Raw genomic sequence first — 15,767 nt, 5'->3', positions numbered from 1 at the left:
AATGATTTATTCCGCCGCAATCGTTATGTCAGGCTGGTTGTGGCTTGGAGGCTGACTGCTGGGGAAGGCGCTGGTAACCCCTCGCGATGGCTCGCGGGCCGCAATTCGGTAACGGTCTCTGTCAATCCCCGAAAGGCATCGGTTTGTCGCGCAAATGCGCACCTCGCCGTAAGAGCCTCACGTGCGGTCGTCCGAGTCGGTCGGTGAGCCTCTTCGGAGGTCTCATTGCAGCGATGGGAAATCTGGTTTGAATATTTATACCAGTTCCATTGCGCATTTTCGATTCCACCCTCCCGAAGGTGCCCCTCAGCAGGAGTAGGTCGACACACACACAGCACACACACGTGGACAGAAACAAGCCCTTGCTGACCGCCTTCTAACCGATAGTTCTCTCCGGCAATGGCACCGGTTTCTGCAGACGTTACGTAACCCACTTCCCTTCTGGCGGTCAGGGGGAGCAACCGGAGTGAAGTCAGCAACCGTGCAACATTTCATCGGGTTCATCCAAGTCCCCTCACACCTTCCCCCCGCCCCACAAGTGTAAAACAAAAACGAGTTATCCCCAACCCGAGAATCCTTCTCCCACACACTTCAAAGGGGAAACTGTGTCAGGTGCAACACACACACAAACACACAGCTGACCGTTTCGTAACGGGTCTGGGTGGGATTTTCTTTTGCGCAGGAATGTTCCCTTTTTTCCCCCTCTGATCCGAGCAAGGTGTGGATTAGCTTTGCAATCGCCGATGGACCGAAGGTGGCCGTCCGTACGATGCTGCGCCCAAGATAACGCGCGCCAGAATCGGTCACCGCTGAGCGCTGGCCTACATCTTCGGGCGAAATCGGCAAATCGGGAACCGTTTAGCGACCAGGTGGAACCCGAGTGCGGAAATAAACCTGCAAACGAATCTCGATGGCGTTGGTCGGAAAATGGGTGACCGAATCGGTACGGGATTGGTGTATTGATCCGGGAACCGCTTCCAAAAACCCTTCGCGTGACAAACACAAACCTCCAATTACGCTGGATCGTCGATCGCGATCGTCCGGTTAATCGGTTTTGAGGCAATCTCCACAGAGCGGATTGTATCATATCGGCGTCAAGGAAGCGATTCAGCGCACGGAAAGCGCTTTTCCCCCTGCCGGACATGAAGGCGAACCTCGGAGAACCCCATTGCGCCGTTACTTAACCGCCGGACCGGTCGTAATGGTAAAACTACTCACCAACCGTACTTATCCGGAGCAGCTACGCAACAGGCGGCTCGAGAAGGCGACCGGCTAATTTCTGTTTTCGGACCCGGATCATCTGCGATTGTGCCACCGATTGGGGTTGAATGGGAGGAGAGACGCAACGAAGGAAAAAAACAAAACACCCTAACTGGAGTGGAAAAAAAAACACCCAAGCAACCCAATTGATGGATGAAAAATGGTTCTGCACGCGTTCACTTGACTGACTTTTGCATGACTAATGGTTCCATTTGCTGTCGATAAATTGCAGACCGTACTTTTGTGTCGCCCGAGACCGAGGAAAAACCGACGGGTTGGAATTTTTAACGGGCTTCTGATCCGCTAGGGCACGGGAACCGTTTTGGCGGAGACATGGAGTCCGAGTTTGAAAAAATTAAAAAAAAATCAAAAAAACAAAAAAATGATATGATTCCAGCAGACGCCAGGCCCCCGTGAGAAAGTGAATGGTTGGTTGCGTTTGAGGCGTAATTCTTTTTTTCCTTCTTTGGTTTCTTTAACCACCCCGGCTTTGTTTTTCCACCGGACCGGTCAGCAAAATTCGGTATTTTTATTCCGGAAAATAAAAGTGAGCGCCACAAACTACACTCGAACGCCATACAAGGGCGAGATGACAACGTCCCCGTTCCTCCCCTCCCACCTCCCCCCTTCTCTGACATGTTGTCGATAAAGATGATGGAAGTGCGTGTGACGCGCTTACGCAACCTCGCCGGGATGTCGACGTACGGGGCAGAAATTAGAAGGCACGAGGAAGGAGAGCATAATTCAACCTGAAACAGGGCATTCAGTTAGATGGTCGACGGTCCCCCTCGAGATCGTAAGACAACGGTGGGGCAAGAGAGTGTGTACCGAAAAGAAATGGTGCCCGACGAGAAAACTGTCACTTTCATAATCGCGCCACTCGGTAGCCGAGGTGAAAGATTACGGTGGACAGCAGACCGGCTCGACGGAAGGCACTGGGGGCGGGGTATCGCGTGTGTACGTGCGTTTCCTAGGTGCCGGGCTCCAGATGCAACGCGAACGTAAGAGACCCGACGCGTACCCGGTGCGCAATTGAACGGAGCCTATAATTAGGTGCACGGAACGGTCCGGCCGATCGGATCGATCGTTCGATGGCAATCTTCTCCGTGGGGCTCCAAGAAAATGGGGGGAAGGGTACTAGCTACCGGAGGGTAGGCAGATTACGGGCACACAGTTACGTGGGGTGGTAGACCGCTCGGCCATCCGCGCAGATGATTCGATGCGAATCTTCAATTAACCCAAACGCCGTCCAACCGCGTTCCGTGGCCAAACCCCTTGGCAAGGGTGGGGAGATGGGGAGGGGCCGATCGATAACGTAAAAACCCAACCCCCGGGCGGTGGCTAGCGGTGATAACCGTGCGCCTGTCAAAGGCAGGGTGTTTGATTTATCGATTCGAGCCACTCGAGACGCGCGCACGAATCGGTTTCCCCTTTGATGCGCCTCCGGAGCGGGATCGTTTAATTTTTCCAGCTGAAAACGCTTTCCTCTGTAGGGTTACTTTTCCGTGCATGATCAAGGGAAGACATGCCAGGTGGAAGATGGGAGAAGATTGAAGAGAGGGTGGAGGATAACACACCTCTTAACACCTTTATCTCGGGGCGCAACCGAAAAGCCTCAAAGATAATATGCACCGCCAGTGCAACTGCACATGCACCCAACCGTTGCACGCCCCGAAAGTGAATTGCAATCCGATCCGAGTGCCGGCCGACGGAAGCACAATACAAACACAAAAGGAATGGGAGGGGGAGCGGGGTTGTTAGAGAGAGAAATGGGCCGGCAAAGGCAACAATGCGCTCCAACGGGCACAATGGGGCGGCACGTGAAAGTGAAAGCATGCTGCACTGCGTGTAAGTTTTCATCGTTTTCTTTTCGCGCGCGGGAAGCCAGCATAAACGGTATATCATGGCCGCGAGGTGTTTGTTGACAAGGTGGCCCAAGGTTTCCTTTGCTTTATTTACCGCAGGTCTGTTCCGTTGCCAACGGTTTTAGAATGGTTGTGTGCGGTTTCTTCGCTTTGGTTCCGTTTTAACGTGATGTTATCGTACATTCGTGCTTCCCTGAAAAACCACCAATTGGTGTACGAACCCACATTTCCGCAAAAAAAGGAATATGACACTCCTTTCGCAAGCAATCGAAAACGATCGTCAACCAAACGTCTCAATCGATAGCGCCGAAGACAAATGGCCCAACAGGAGTATCGGTTCAAATTGGACGGCCGAAAAATAGATCCATTGTGCAGTAGTGTTAAATCTCCTCTCCCTTCCGGGGCGAAAGGCCCTAAACCCTTCCGGATCGGTGCGCTTGGCCATAAATAATCTTTTCCATTCATGTTTGACTGCTCGAAATTGTGCGGCAAGAAAGAGCCATTGTTAAAGAGCACTCGCCCACCTCCCACAGACGCTGGACTTCGATGAAGCCAACGTACTTTGGCTACTGCTTGTACCTTCACTCCATTCATCCGTGGCGCCGGCCGTTGCCACCGTTGCGATTTTCCGTCGTGTCAGATGAGGCTGAAGGATTGGGCGCCGCCATCCCGGCAGCCGCTTGGGAATGTCCCGATAAACATCGGCTACGGGCGGCGTGCGATCGATTGCGTCGGTGGAATGCGTCGGTAGGTTCGGGGTTCCCGAATCCGATCCTCCATACTACGGCACGATCGATCGAAAGTGAATCATAGACACGCACAAACGCGATGGCGATATGATTCATCAACAACAACGGGTGTCGATTATTGAACGGATGGTGGAACATGGTTTCCTCGCTCTATCTCTTTCCATAAAACCCAAGTCGCTCTCCTGATGTGCAGCATCAATCGATGGAGTTTAGTCCATTGTTGGATCTATATACTTTTTGCTTCAATTATATGAAAGGTAAATTGTGCACTTTTTTTAGATTCACCCGAAAACAGCAAAGTTTTGAATCGAGTAATTCTTAGTAGGAATGTCTTTGTTCGTGTTAAATCGGAAAAGGAAAATGTTTGCGGATTTACTTAAAAGTATTTTAAAATAGAGCAAAATGTTTAATTTCTCAGATCTTTCTTCTAATTTTGAACAACATATTAAGCAAAATTTTCTAAAAAATCCCATAGACAAATATACATTTACAAAAGTACGTAATAATGCAATTTTCAATAAAAATAATAATAATAATAATAATAATGTTAACACGTATCACTTGCATAAAATTCTTCGTCCAGCCAGTCAAGCAAAATTTATATGCAAATGTTTCTTGTCAGGTTTCTTTCCAGGTATAGGTATTTACTTTTTGTTTTGTTTTTTTGATGAATTCGTTAACTCAAGATTCAGCATACTTGCTGAGGTTGTATTACAATGATTCAATCATTCACGTTTGTGTAAATTGCAATATTTGCATTGTATTGATATGCAGATTTACCTCAAAGTAATTGATGCATAATTTATACAAAACCAGTTTTGAACACTATAACATGCTCTCAAGCCATTAATTGTTACTGATAACAGTAACTAGGACTTTGTTCTTGCAAGGTCGTAACGAAAATCCTCTAAGAATATTCATTAATCTGTACACAAACAAGTGCTTGCAACATGGCAGTGATTATATTTGTTGTTATTTGTTGTTAAAGAATTATATTTGTTCTGTGTTAAGCCTGATGTAGTACAACAATGAGGATTGATAAAACAAAGCTAGTTTTTCCACAAAATCTCGTTGGTTGAACCGAACATGAGCTTTCCTCAAAAAGTATTTAGTTATAGCCATCTATACAAATTTGCCCAAATCAATCACAAAGCATTTGCCATTCTTAAAGCAGATAACCACAAGGTACAGATCAAACATTTTATAAACTTCAAATAAATTGCCTTGAATCAACGATTGCCCATTTTTTAACTTGAAAAGTGTAGGCAGCATCTTCAATTACCTCGAAAACACGAAAACCCGTTGGTATAAAACAAACATCAAAACAAGTTTCCACTTTTCCTTCAATCATGAACGGTAATGCAAGAGAAATGGTTGGTGTCAATTTTGTTTTACTTTTCCACCGCAACACAGACCGCGTGTTTTATCGTGGTCCCGGCTCGTCTCCGCCTCACGATCGTCCCCGGCGTCAACTTGCAAAACTCGGTGACGTTGGAAAAAGTATGCCACCAACAGTTTAGCCTCACTTCATCCGATGCGGTCACAATTTGCGGTGCCTTTCCGACCGGCGATGGATGCACCGCGCCTCGCCTCGATCGGCGCCACCGCCCGATGACGACTTTGCCACGGGAAAGTAGGTAAAGCGAGCTGCACTTACCGTAAGCAAATTACGGTTGTTCCTGTTTTGATTCGCCTGCTCCCAACCCCGCACCTGCTCGGCAAGGATGGATGCCGAGGACTCGTTGGAGGTTTCCTCCTGTTCAAGCACCTGTTTGTTTCGTTTGAAGCTTACCGAGTTCGTGTTTAGGCTAGCGGTTGGAGTTCTCACTGGGGGAATGCGAAGGGACGTAGGTTCGACGATGGTTGTAAACATGTAAAATTGATTTAGCAAAAATGTTAGCCTACCCCTCACTCTCGTCTCGCAAAAGGTGAGGCTCCGATTACCGAAAACACGTGGTGTTGCGTAGAAACGACGGCGAATTCCGATGGAAATGGAACCCCATCGACTGTTCCTCATCCACATCGGCTCGAGTGAACAAGTTGTTACGCGTGTTTCCTAGGAGCGAGGACTGGACAACTTAGGGTCACGCCGGGCAGATCCGGCAGAATCCGAGGACAAGAAACCTGTTCCAAGGCACCCTTGTTGTCGGGCCAAACGGGACCGATCGTATTCTTACCAGAGTTTTGAACAAAGCTTTTGTCTAGTGACATATGATAATCTCGAGATCCCGACTACAGTTATGCCACAAGGGTGCGGAAAATGGTGCTCCTTGGGCACTCTCCACTAAGCGAAAGATATTTATTGGGTTAAGTTCCAGGCGACGCCACGCTCAGGCGTGCAGAAGAATCCATAAATTAATGAAGAAATTTGCATGCTCAATCGGTGGACAGATTACGACCAGCGGTTGCTATTCGGTTGCCATAAAATTCCCCCCAGAACTAGACGACGACGATGGCGACTCTAGAACCAAGACCCTAGACCAATTCCAGTGCCTCGGGACACACAATGTTATGATAGCCGAAAGCGGGCGACAATGTACGGCAGGATTTCGGCTGTCAATACAGTTAGCTCAATAAACCGATACGAAGCGGTCCCTAATGAGCCAATTTGACAATCTACAGTTAGACGCTAACGATACCGGTCGAACGGGAGATGGTAGAATGGAGCGTGTGGCGCACGCTGGAATTCACCTGCGATTGTGAAACATGGGGACCACAGAGTGCCCATAAAGTAGCCAGATCGAACTGGAAGTGTCATTTACAAATAGCATAGAGGAATATTGGGAGGCCGTTTTTCTCCTAAACGGCCATCTTTTTTTCTAATCCCAACCATGACTTCTTCGGCGTTGTCGGTTGGGAAACTTTAAGTTGCTGGTGTCATCTTTCTCGTACTGGAAGACAATCATGTTTAATTTTCAATATGACCAGGATCCTACCGGTGACAACGAACTGTGATATAATTCCCGAGACGGAGAGACACAGGTTGATCTTTTCGGTGAAGATGCCTTGAAGCAAATGGCCCCGAGTGTCGGACAGCAAAACAAACAGCATTTTAGCACCTACCGTTCAAACACTAATTCATCATCATTTACCTCCAACCGGTCATTTTTCCCCCATCGGCTTCGTGTCCATTGTTTGAGTTCCACTCCGAGACGGTCCGCACTGGTCCATCCTTGGGTCGGCAGCGGTGAAGAAGCATCGCACTTATGATCTCATCGAGCGCGCGGGTTGCCATTATGCTCTCGGCATGACACCTCGACACGCCAAGTGTCCGGCGATGGTTTTGCCACGCCATTCTCCAGCGTCGACGACTTTTACTTTCTGCAGCCTCCGAAAACCCCCGTTGGCGGATGGTCAGTGCGCTCGCAAATGGCGACTCACACGTGCAGCTGGCCAGCGTTACCTCACTCCCCGGAGTTCCCACTTCGGACACGAAACTCCTAACGCCACGTTACGGCACCTTGCACCTTGTGACATGGGTCGCAACGTCCCCGCTCTATCGCCCCGAACGTGCTCATTAGCACCGCTGGACTATAAATCAGGGATTCAGCGACTCCGACAGTGTTTTGCGATACGACAATCGGTGATTCAATGCGACGTGCCGCAAGATGAAGAAGAGCCATCACCACCGCCGGGAGTGATTATTAGAAGCAACGTTAGATGAATTGATCGCACCTATTCAGCCCGTTGCACGAGAAAAACTCTTCGCCCTTTCACATCGCTTTCCTTCCTCGTGCGCTTCCATTCGATACAACCCGTTCCGGATTCGCCAAGCATTAGATATCGATGATCGCCAACCGTTCGATTGATCGTTGCATTGATCACTCGATAAACGAGAGAAGGCACTAAGTGTAGGTTTGATCGAGCCGGAAAATTGATAGCCACGGTCCCAGCCAGGAACTGACCGGTTGCCGTCCGTTTATATGCTCCGCCGGTACCTTCGATGTGCGCGCGTTGAAAAGACAGTAATTAGCAAATAGTTGGAATATCGGTTACGACGGGAAAAGGAAAATGCTTCCCCCTTCCCGGTCAGCCATTGGACGCAATTACGCAACGTGCGATCGATGGAGATGCGCACTGGAAGCGGACACATGTCTCGATGAAAAAGCTATATGTACACTTCGTTTAATTGCACCGATGAAGTGTGGCACACGAAGTTTAATACATAATGGATGATTCATAAACCGTTTGGCTTTAAAGAGTTGCTATTGAAATTATTTTGCGGTAAATACTGCTTGTATTCTAGTAAAGAAGCTCCTAATCGGCTGAATGATAGTCATTTTATCTATATTTTTATTACTTTGTATAGTATATTGATCATAATATCAGGGAGACTTCATAAAAAGCTTTAAAAGAGACTTAAAGTTGGAAACAAGTTGTCCGGTTAAACAAATAGTTAGTTTTTAATTATAACTATTATCTTTTTAAAATGCGTTAAAGCACATAATATAAGAAGTGCTATATAAAATAAAAAGAACTTAGTTCTTTTTGGGTTTTCTATTTTTCGTTGCAGTTTTTAAAACGTATGTTATTCACATTATCAGTAGTAGTTTCACTAGGTGGCAGAAAACACTGAATGTTCACAATCTAACAAAAACTAGTTTTTTTTGTGAATTAACATTGATTAGTTTCTTAAAATATTTTGACCAAACTAACCATTGATTTGACGAAACGTATGTTACTAATATCAATCAATCAACGATGAAGAAAATTCACCACAATTTCACGTAACACATATTCTCTTTAAAGGATCCTTCGTTTTATATTCCAAATTTTTTTCAAAAAACGATCCTTCACGTATTCCTTCATGGTTAATCATAATATTCGTTGCATTTGTACGTCAAACTGATGCAGATTAGCAGTTCAATTGAAATATTTAAATTTGAGGCTACAAAGCAGTAACCAAACGGAAAAAGTATATAATTACTATTTGCTCAACGGCCAAATGAGTAAGAAGGCCTAGTTGAAAAGAATGTGTAGAAACCTTTTGCACTAACACAATTTATTAATTTCAGTAGAAAGTTACGACAGTTGATTATCAAATTTCTCTCGAAAAAAAACCCTAATGCAAAAATAATAGTACCGCCTCATCAAAACTAGCTGATTCCTAGCTTACCCTACATCATTTTGTTTGCATTGAGCATCATTATGCTCCACCGGTGTCCGCACAAAGCGAATGTGTTTGTGCCAATTGTGTTGGCCGACCTGGCGACATCAAAACACCATCCCCCTCGGCAAATGTGACTTAACACGTTACTAATCGCGCCCGACGTGACAGCTAATGGTATTCAAATTCAATTACGTCTCCCCGTGGAAACACTTTTCACTTTTCTTCCCCCTCTCTGCCCACTCTCCCGCCTCGTACCGATGACAAGGAAGGCAACGAGACGGGCCATTTACGCCACGGCCACAAGTTCAACGCTCTTAATTTGCATTCGATGCGAACGGTTCCGACGGCAAGGGGCAAGTTGTTGTTCGATCAAAGACGATCCACGACGAGCTTCTTCCAAGACGATCGATCGATCCGACAGGTGGCGCTGGTGGACGGAACCGTCAGAGGAGAGGGGCAGGGGTGGCGAAATGTCACGCTGTTTGTCACCGCCACGCTCGCGTCACGCCCGACGACGAAAAGCGAAACTGCTCCACCGCGCGACGCGACATCACGGCCACCGATTTAAGCCGATTTGTTCGCCGAGAAAGTGTGAAATGGAGTGGCAAGCCGAACGGTTGCCGCCAAGACGCCGCCCGAAAATTAGGCCAGCTAGCGGGGCACTGGGTCAAGCTCGGTACCGACAGCCCGGGTTCCGTTTCGGCTACTTACGCGAATTGGTTTCATTTTCGGTGCGAAATCGGTCGAAAGTAATCAGATTTGTTTCCTCAACAAACAGCAACAACAACAACTCTCGGCAGCGCCATCAAACAACTTCCCCCCGGTGAGGGGGTTTTCTTTTCCGTTGCGTTCCGTTCGCTCATTAGCTTTTGCGCTGAGAAAAGCCTCTTTGGCAGCCTCTTTGCCGGAGGTGTTTGCAAGCTACTTACGCCAAACAACACACTTCCGATCGCCGTCGAGCGAGTCCATCTCGTCTCGGGGATGGTTTTGTTCAAAATCTGCCTCGACCCGCACTGGACAAGCCGTTCCGGACGGGTGTGAAGGAAAGAGAGCGCGGAGAGGGGGGTGCATGCAAAACTGCACTGATTATGCAAACCGTCAATCATGAGGCTCCTGCAGCGACTTGCCAAATCCGCACAAACACGGCTAGTGACGGCGCTCTGGCAGGCCGAGGAGCCGCCGAGTAATTTAAAATGTTCGACGACAAAGACGACGGTTCTAAAGTTATAATAATCGTAAAGTTGACTAAACAAATTTGAAAAAAATTAAAGGATCGACAAAAATCAACTAACTTGTGCTTTATAACTCGTTGGATAACAAGATACAAAGAGATACACTGCAATAAAAAAAAAGTATTTTCATAAATCTAAATTGAAAAATAAAATTTGCTAAAGGAAAGTCTTGTAGGTTTCATAATACTTTTGGATTGTAAGTTGACAATTGAAAATCAAATTTAATTTGAACAAATTCATGCAGAGGATTGATTGTAATGACTACATAATTATGCAAGCACCTACCAATTTATATTGCAACACCCGTCCAATCGATAAAGTTTATTAAATAACAGTTTTGTTCACTTACCAGACTATGTCGTACGCCGATCACAGGTGCATTTAATGATCGATCATGTACCATCGTTTGGGGCAGGTAAACGTTTTTTGATTAGCATTCGAAGCGGTGGCCAAGACTACAGTCAATCACACGCCAAGTACCGATTGAAACAGCATGCAACGGCGCAGACACTCGGACCCCGGCGAGGTTGGGAGCCCTTAGGCTGTAGGACGAGTCAATCAAGCGTCTAAGCGGTGGGCGAAAGGTTGGCTTCGATGTCATTCGCTTTCGCACCGGCGGTAACGGATATTAACAATTATTCCGACCGGTCTCGGCGTAGTCCCGATCGTCGTCTGTCTCATAATCAGCCGAGCTGAAATGTGTGCCGTATGCAGGTTCCTGGTCGATCTGAAATAGAAGTGGGAGGGAGTTGATTAGAAATTAGCTAAGAAAAAGATAAATTTTGAATGTTAAACACATTAAATCTTTTATTTCTCGTAAATCATCAACAATTTCTAAAGTCGTATCAATTATACAACAGTACAGTGCGCGAAATTCCTTTACAGAATCCACTGTTTCATTAAATTCTAAGCTTACTGGTGATAAAAGTAATGTATTATTTTGTAAAGATTATTCATTCATTAGACATTCAACGAGTATGTAACGCCTGAAAAATGTCATTTTTGACAAATTAACGCTACGATCCACGTAAGCAAGGCATCGGAACAATAGAGTTCCGTGCGAAATGTTACTCTTTCGGATTGCGCAGCTTAAGGTTCGAACCTAAAATACATAGGGAGTTGTTAAGGAAATCCTGGCCAGCTGTTTTTATATCAGAGATATAGTTTGAAACGGTTCGAGAGCTCCAAGTGACCATCAAAGAAGAATGGCACAAAATCTTCTTGGTCTTGCTGGAAAACCTGCCCAATTCGATGGTGAATCATGTTTTGAAAACAATTTAAAAAATATCAAATAAACTAAGCACTTGCAGTAGATTTTAAGGTAATTATCTCGTTTAATTTAAAAACTATGTTTTGATCATAAGAATTTCCTTTAAGCATATCAATAATCTTTTCATCAAAGAACTATCAATGCACCAAAACTAGAAAATCTCTAATTAATGTCGTCAAAGACCAAGTAATCTTTAAAAAGCAGCGCATAACTCCTCTCATCAACAGTAACTTTAGAATTTAAAGAAATGGGGATACGTTAATATGAACATCGCACAATGTATACAATATTATTAAGAAAGCTGTACCATATGACATTTGTTGGTCTGTCTTTAAGTCGATTTTATGTTGATTTTTGTTTCGATCAAACATTACCTGTTTCACACAACGTTTCACATTAATGGCCTTCACTTTTTCGCGCTAAAAGTAATCGTTCATCAAACCACTCTACATGGGAAGTTTTATTCTTCCATTGTCACTGAGGCAGCCTACTTTCAAGTCTTCAAGCAATGATAAAATTGACCAAGCCAGGCCACCGCAAGTACACGCATGGCAGTTGCACCGATATCGCCTCCGGGCCAGAACGGTGGCATAGAATTGATTTTCTTTTTCATACGACAACACCTAAAGCATGGCTTTTATGTCTGCAATCACTTCGTATTTATGGTTGATCTTGTTGCTGCCGCGACCCTTTGAGAGGAAAATAAAAACTACAACTGACCTGCGGTGCACAATCATGACGAAAACAAAAACGAACAAATTGTCCTCAACCACCCAAAATTGCGCATAAGTACAAACAAACACAAAAAGATCCGCCCAATGACATCCTACGCGTTGGGTTACAACTTTTACTCCAGCGGTCCAGGGTGTCTGTTTGCATTGCGTCGCCCCGGGAGAAGGCAAGGAAAACAAAAACAAGCCTCTACGCAATCACTCACCCCACCTGCGAGGCTAGCAAATCGGTCATGGATTGATGCTGGGCATCATGTTTCACCCGTTGGGTGCATGAGTCACCAACCGTGCCCAGTTCGGTTGACGCGAAAAAAAATTCACCAACCCGTCGAGAAATATCACTTCGGGGGAGATGAAAAAAGTGTGCCTGAAGCTCGCTCACGGTCAAGCGGACGAATTGGCAGACAAATTGCAACCGCAAACCAAATGAAACGCATCCCCAAAACGACATCGCGGTGCGGTCTCAATTTGTCAATTCAATATAACCAATCAACCTTTTTCCGGAGCGCGTTAGCCTACCACAAACAGCTCGTTGACATTCACATCGATGTGCAATTCCATTTGTCGACCGTTACGAAATCCCTTCCCCCCGAAGCTGGGGTGTGTTGTGCGTGTGTGCACATTAGTGTCAATCTCGAAGAGACCCCAAGACCGATCGCAATCTGTCATGTGAGGGGTAATTTCTTAATTAAAACAACAATGCGTGAGGTTTGTTCGCAAATTCGACCCGTTCACTTCGAACGCGCGATGACGATCCTATCGAGTGCGATGGCGTTCCGAAGCGATCAAGGTTTTCCCAGCTCACCAGCGGCAGAAAAAGGAACACGATCGTTGGCATAAAATTGCCTTCAGCAGGGCGAAAAAAAAGGGGCGATGCTAAAAAGCACACCACCACTACCGAAACGATCATTTGGGGATTACGAGCGAAGAAGATTACGCACGACATGATCATCTCGGCCGCCAGTGGGACAACAGAGTTAACATTTACACGCCAGTGCGGTGGATCATCAAATATTTAGACGCTCATCGACGCTTCTCGGTTGGAGCAATCCCCCTTGACCGTTCGCCGTGGCCACTGCAGCGTCCATGATTGCCTCCCCTTTTGCGGTGTGGATCAAGCGTGACCGCTTGATTAACATCCAACAAATCTTTTTGGGGGTCGCCCCGGGTGGGAAACTCATCGGCAGCGGGGCGATAAAATAAAGTTCAACCCGCCGGGGGTCAGCCGTCGGTCGACAAATGAGTTCCTCAAAAAAGTCCACCGCCGATCGTCGCTGCGCGGATGCGTTCGAGCGTTTCCATCGCGTTCGGGATGATCGTCAAATCGCCTCCGCCACGTAAAACCGTCCAATGGGCAGATTTGGTAAAGGTCGAAATGGATATGGCTTGCCCGAAAGCCCCGCAATACGCTTTAATTGCACCGAATTTCCATGCAGTTTATCGATCACTCAATGCCAATGCTTCACTATCCTTGATGTTCTAGCCGTGGTTTATTGTGGCGTCGGGCAGGCTTTAAGTGGAGTTCATTTCCGACAAGCACCGGCATCCGTGTTTTGCAGCGATATAAATCATTTTTCATGCAACCCTGGTTTTTTTTTTCTCATACATTCCGTTGATTACAGCTTTTGATTGCCATCGACCTATGAATTAAGTTATTTTTTATCCCATTTGTTTTATTTTTAACATTCTCTTAAAACTCCAAAATAAGGTGGAAATCCATTATTGTGTATCTGCTTTCAAAATCCAGGAAGAGAATTTATGAATATCAGTATGTTATTATGCACAGTTTACATTAAAATTACAATTAACATTAAAAATATCTGATCTAAGACATCTTACCTACATACATATATCCAAGTACTTGTATCAATTTTAAGTTAATTTCTTTTTTTTGTACTAATAATCAAGCAGAAACAGCCTTAAATCACTTTATAAGCATAATTAAATATATATACCGTTCATAATATATTATTTTAAGTTTGAAAATTTTGTTTGACGGACCTTAACATAAAAATAAAATTTGCTTAACCGACCTTAACATCATTCTATTTCAAAAGTGAACCAATTTTAATTGACAAAAATTAATTGATTATACAAATTTAAAAAACTAACAAAATACATTGATTATTCGCATACACAGGTTAAAGTTGATGTCTGTCAACTTAAAATACAAGACCATTCTTTTGGTCTCCTGTTTTGACAAATTTAAGCAAAAGAGTATGTTAATGAACATCGTTTAAAAAACTTATAATAAATAAAAAAAAATAATAATACTTGACTTCGGTTACCGAACCAAGCTCAGTTGTTCAGAAATGTTCAGTTGAAATGTTGTTGAAGGTTGGTGTGTTTCAAATATGCATTTTCTAACGCTTATGACAAAAAATACCACATCTTTTGACTAAGACGTTTTAACATTCATGGCACGTGTTAACGAAGGAAGCAAACAACATTTTCAAAATTTCGCTAACATTTAACGCTAGCAGAGAGCAACAGAAGGATTAATTATTTTCCTTTCTATCTTGCCTTTTTGTCTCGCCCTCCCTTCCAGATACATCACCCCCACGACGCTGCCGCAGGTGATTGCACCGTCGAGCAAGCCGACCGGCACCGGCATATCGCAGAAGCTGCGCGACCTGGCGACCTCGGCCGGTTTGCTGACAGCCAAACCGCGGCCTCCGCTGAAACCGGTCATCAAGACGCGCGGCTCCAACAGTACCGAGTTCCCGAAAAAAGTCACGTTCAGTGCTTTTGCAACCGTGCAGGTTGTTTGAGGACACAGATACGGCGGATAACAAGACGAGAGAGAGAGAGAGAGAGAGGCAGCAGGATAATAGCGAGCAAGAGAGAGAGAGAGACAGACTCCCGGACCTGGGCGGGATCCGCTGCGGTTCCAATCGACGATAGCGCTGGATTCGATGAAGGATGCTTACGATCGATGGAACGCACGCGAGGTCCCTCGCAACGTCAACAACCAACGAGAACATGCCCAGGAATCATTGAATATCAACTATTTCTCAACAGTGCGGAAATAGTTCGTTATTCTACACAACCGACTCATCACCAAATAATAACCAGCCAACAGAGAAAGCCTGGCCCGTATAGCCGTACCATCCAACCCATCCCGTTCCGTGCAGTGGTCTTCCGCTGTGTGTACTCTTAAATCTTCAAAGCATTGCTGTTCGCCTCGTCGAAACCTCAACTGTAGCACTAGACGGATCAAACCAACAACTGAAAACCAGTCCGTTTCCAATCTCGGTACACGCAAGGATAAGCCGATCTTGAAGCCTCCGTTCGTTGCTGTAACGCATTACATCATGCCATCAGGTGCAACCCGCAGGATCCCTGCACAAACCACAGCCCGGGCTAGAGCCCTGGCAATCGTGTCGCGTCATTTGTGCGGCGATTTGTGATGTATTTTCTATAAGCCATTTTAATTCGTACCGAGCTGTTTTGTTTTTGCCTAAGATTAGCAGCTACACGCTCAAGCCCTCCGCTGTGCCGCTAGACGTCGGGAGAGTGCAAAAAAACCGGGAACCCATACCGGGGCACG

At 45.7% G+C, this 15,767-nt stretch overlaps 1 protein-coding gene across 1 annotated transcript in view; it reads left to right on the top strand.

Moving 5' to 3' along the window:
• The window catches only part of LOC131271624 (protein disconnected-like), a 37,947-nt gene extending 22,959 nt beyond the window's left edge, over positions 1-14,988 (top strand). Inside the window, exon 2 of the mRNA XM_058273118.1 lies at positions 14,766-14,988. Within this exon, the coding sequence (XP_058129101.1) occupies positions 14,766-14,988 (223 nt within the window). The remainder of the gene's footprint in view (positions 1-14,765) is intronic.
• Positions 14,989-15,767: the final 779 nt, after the last annotated feature.

This window comes from Anopheles coustani, chromosome 3, assembly GCF_943734705.1.
Source record: "Anopheles coustani chromosome 3, idAnoCousDA_361_x.2, whole genome shotgun sequence".
Classification (NCBI taxonomy): domain Eukaryota; kingdom Metazoa; phylum Arthropoda; class Insecta; order Diptera; family Culicidae; genus Anopheles; species Anopheles coustani.
Note: the sequence above shows the minus strand (reverse complement) of the source record. Positions and strands in the feature narration are given on the sequence as shown.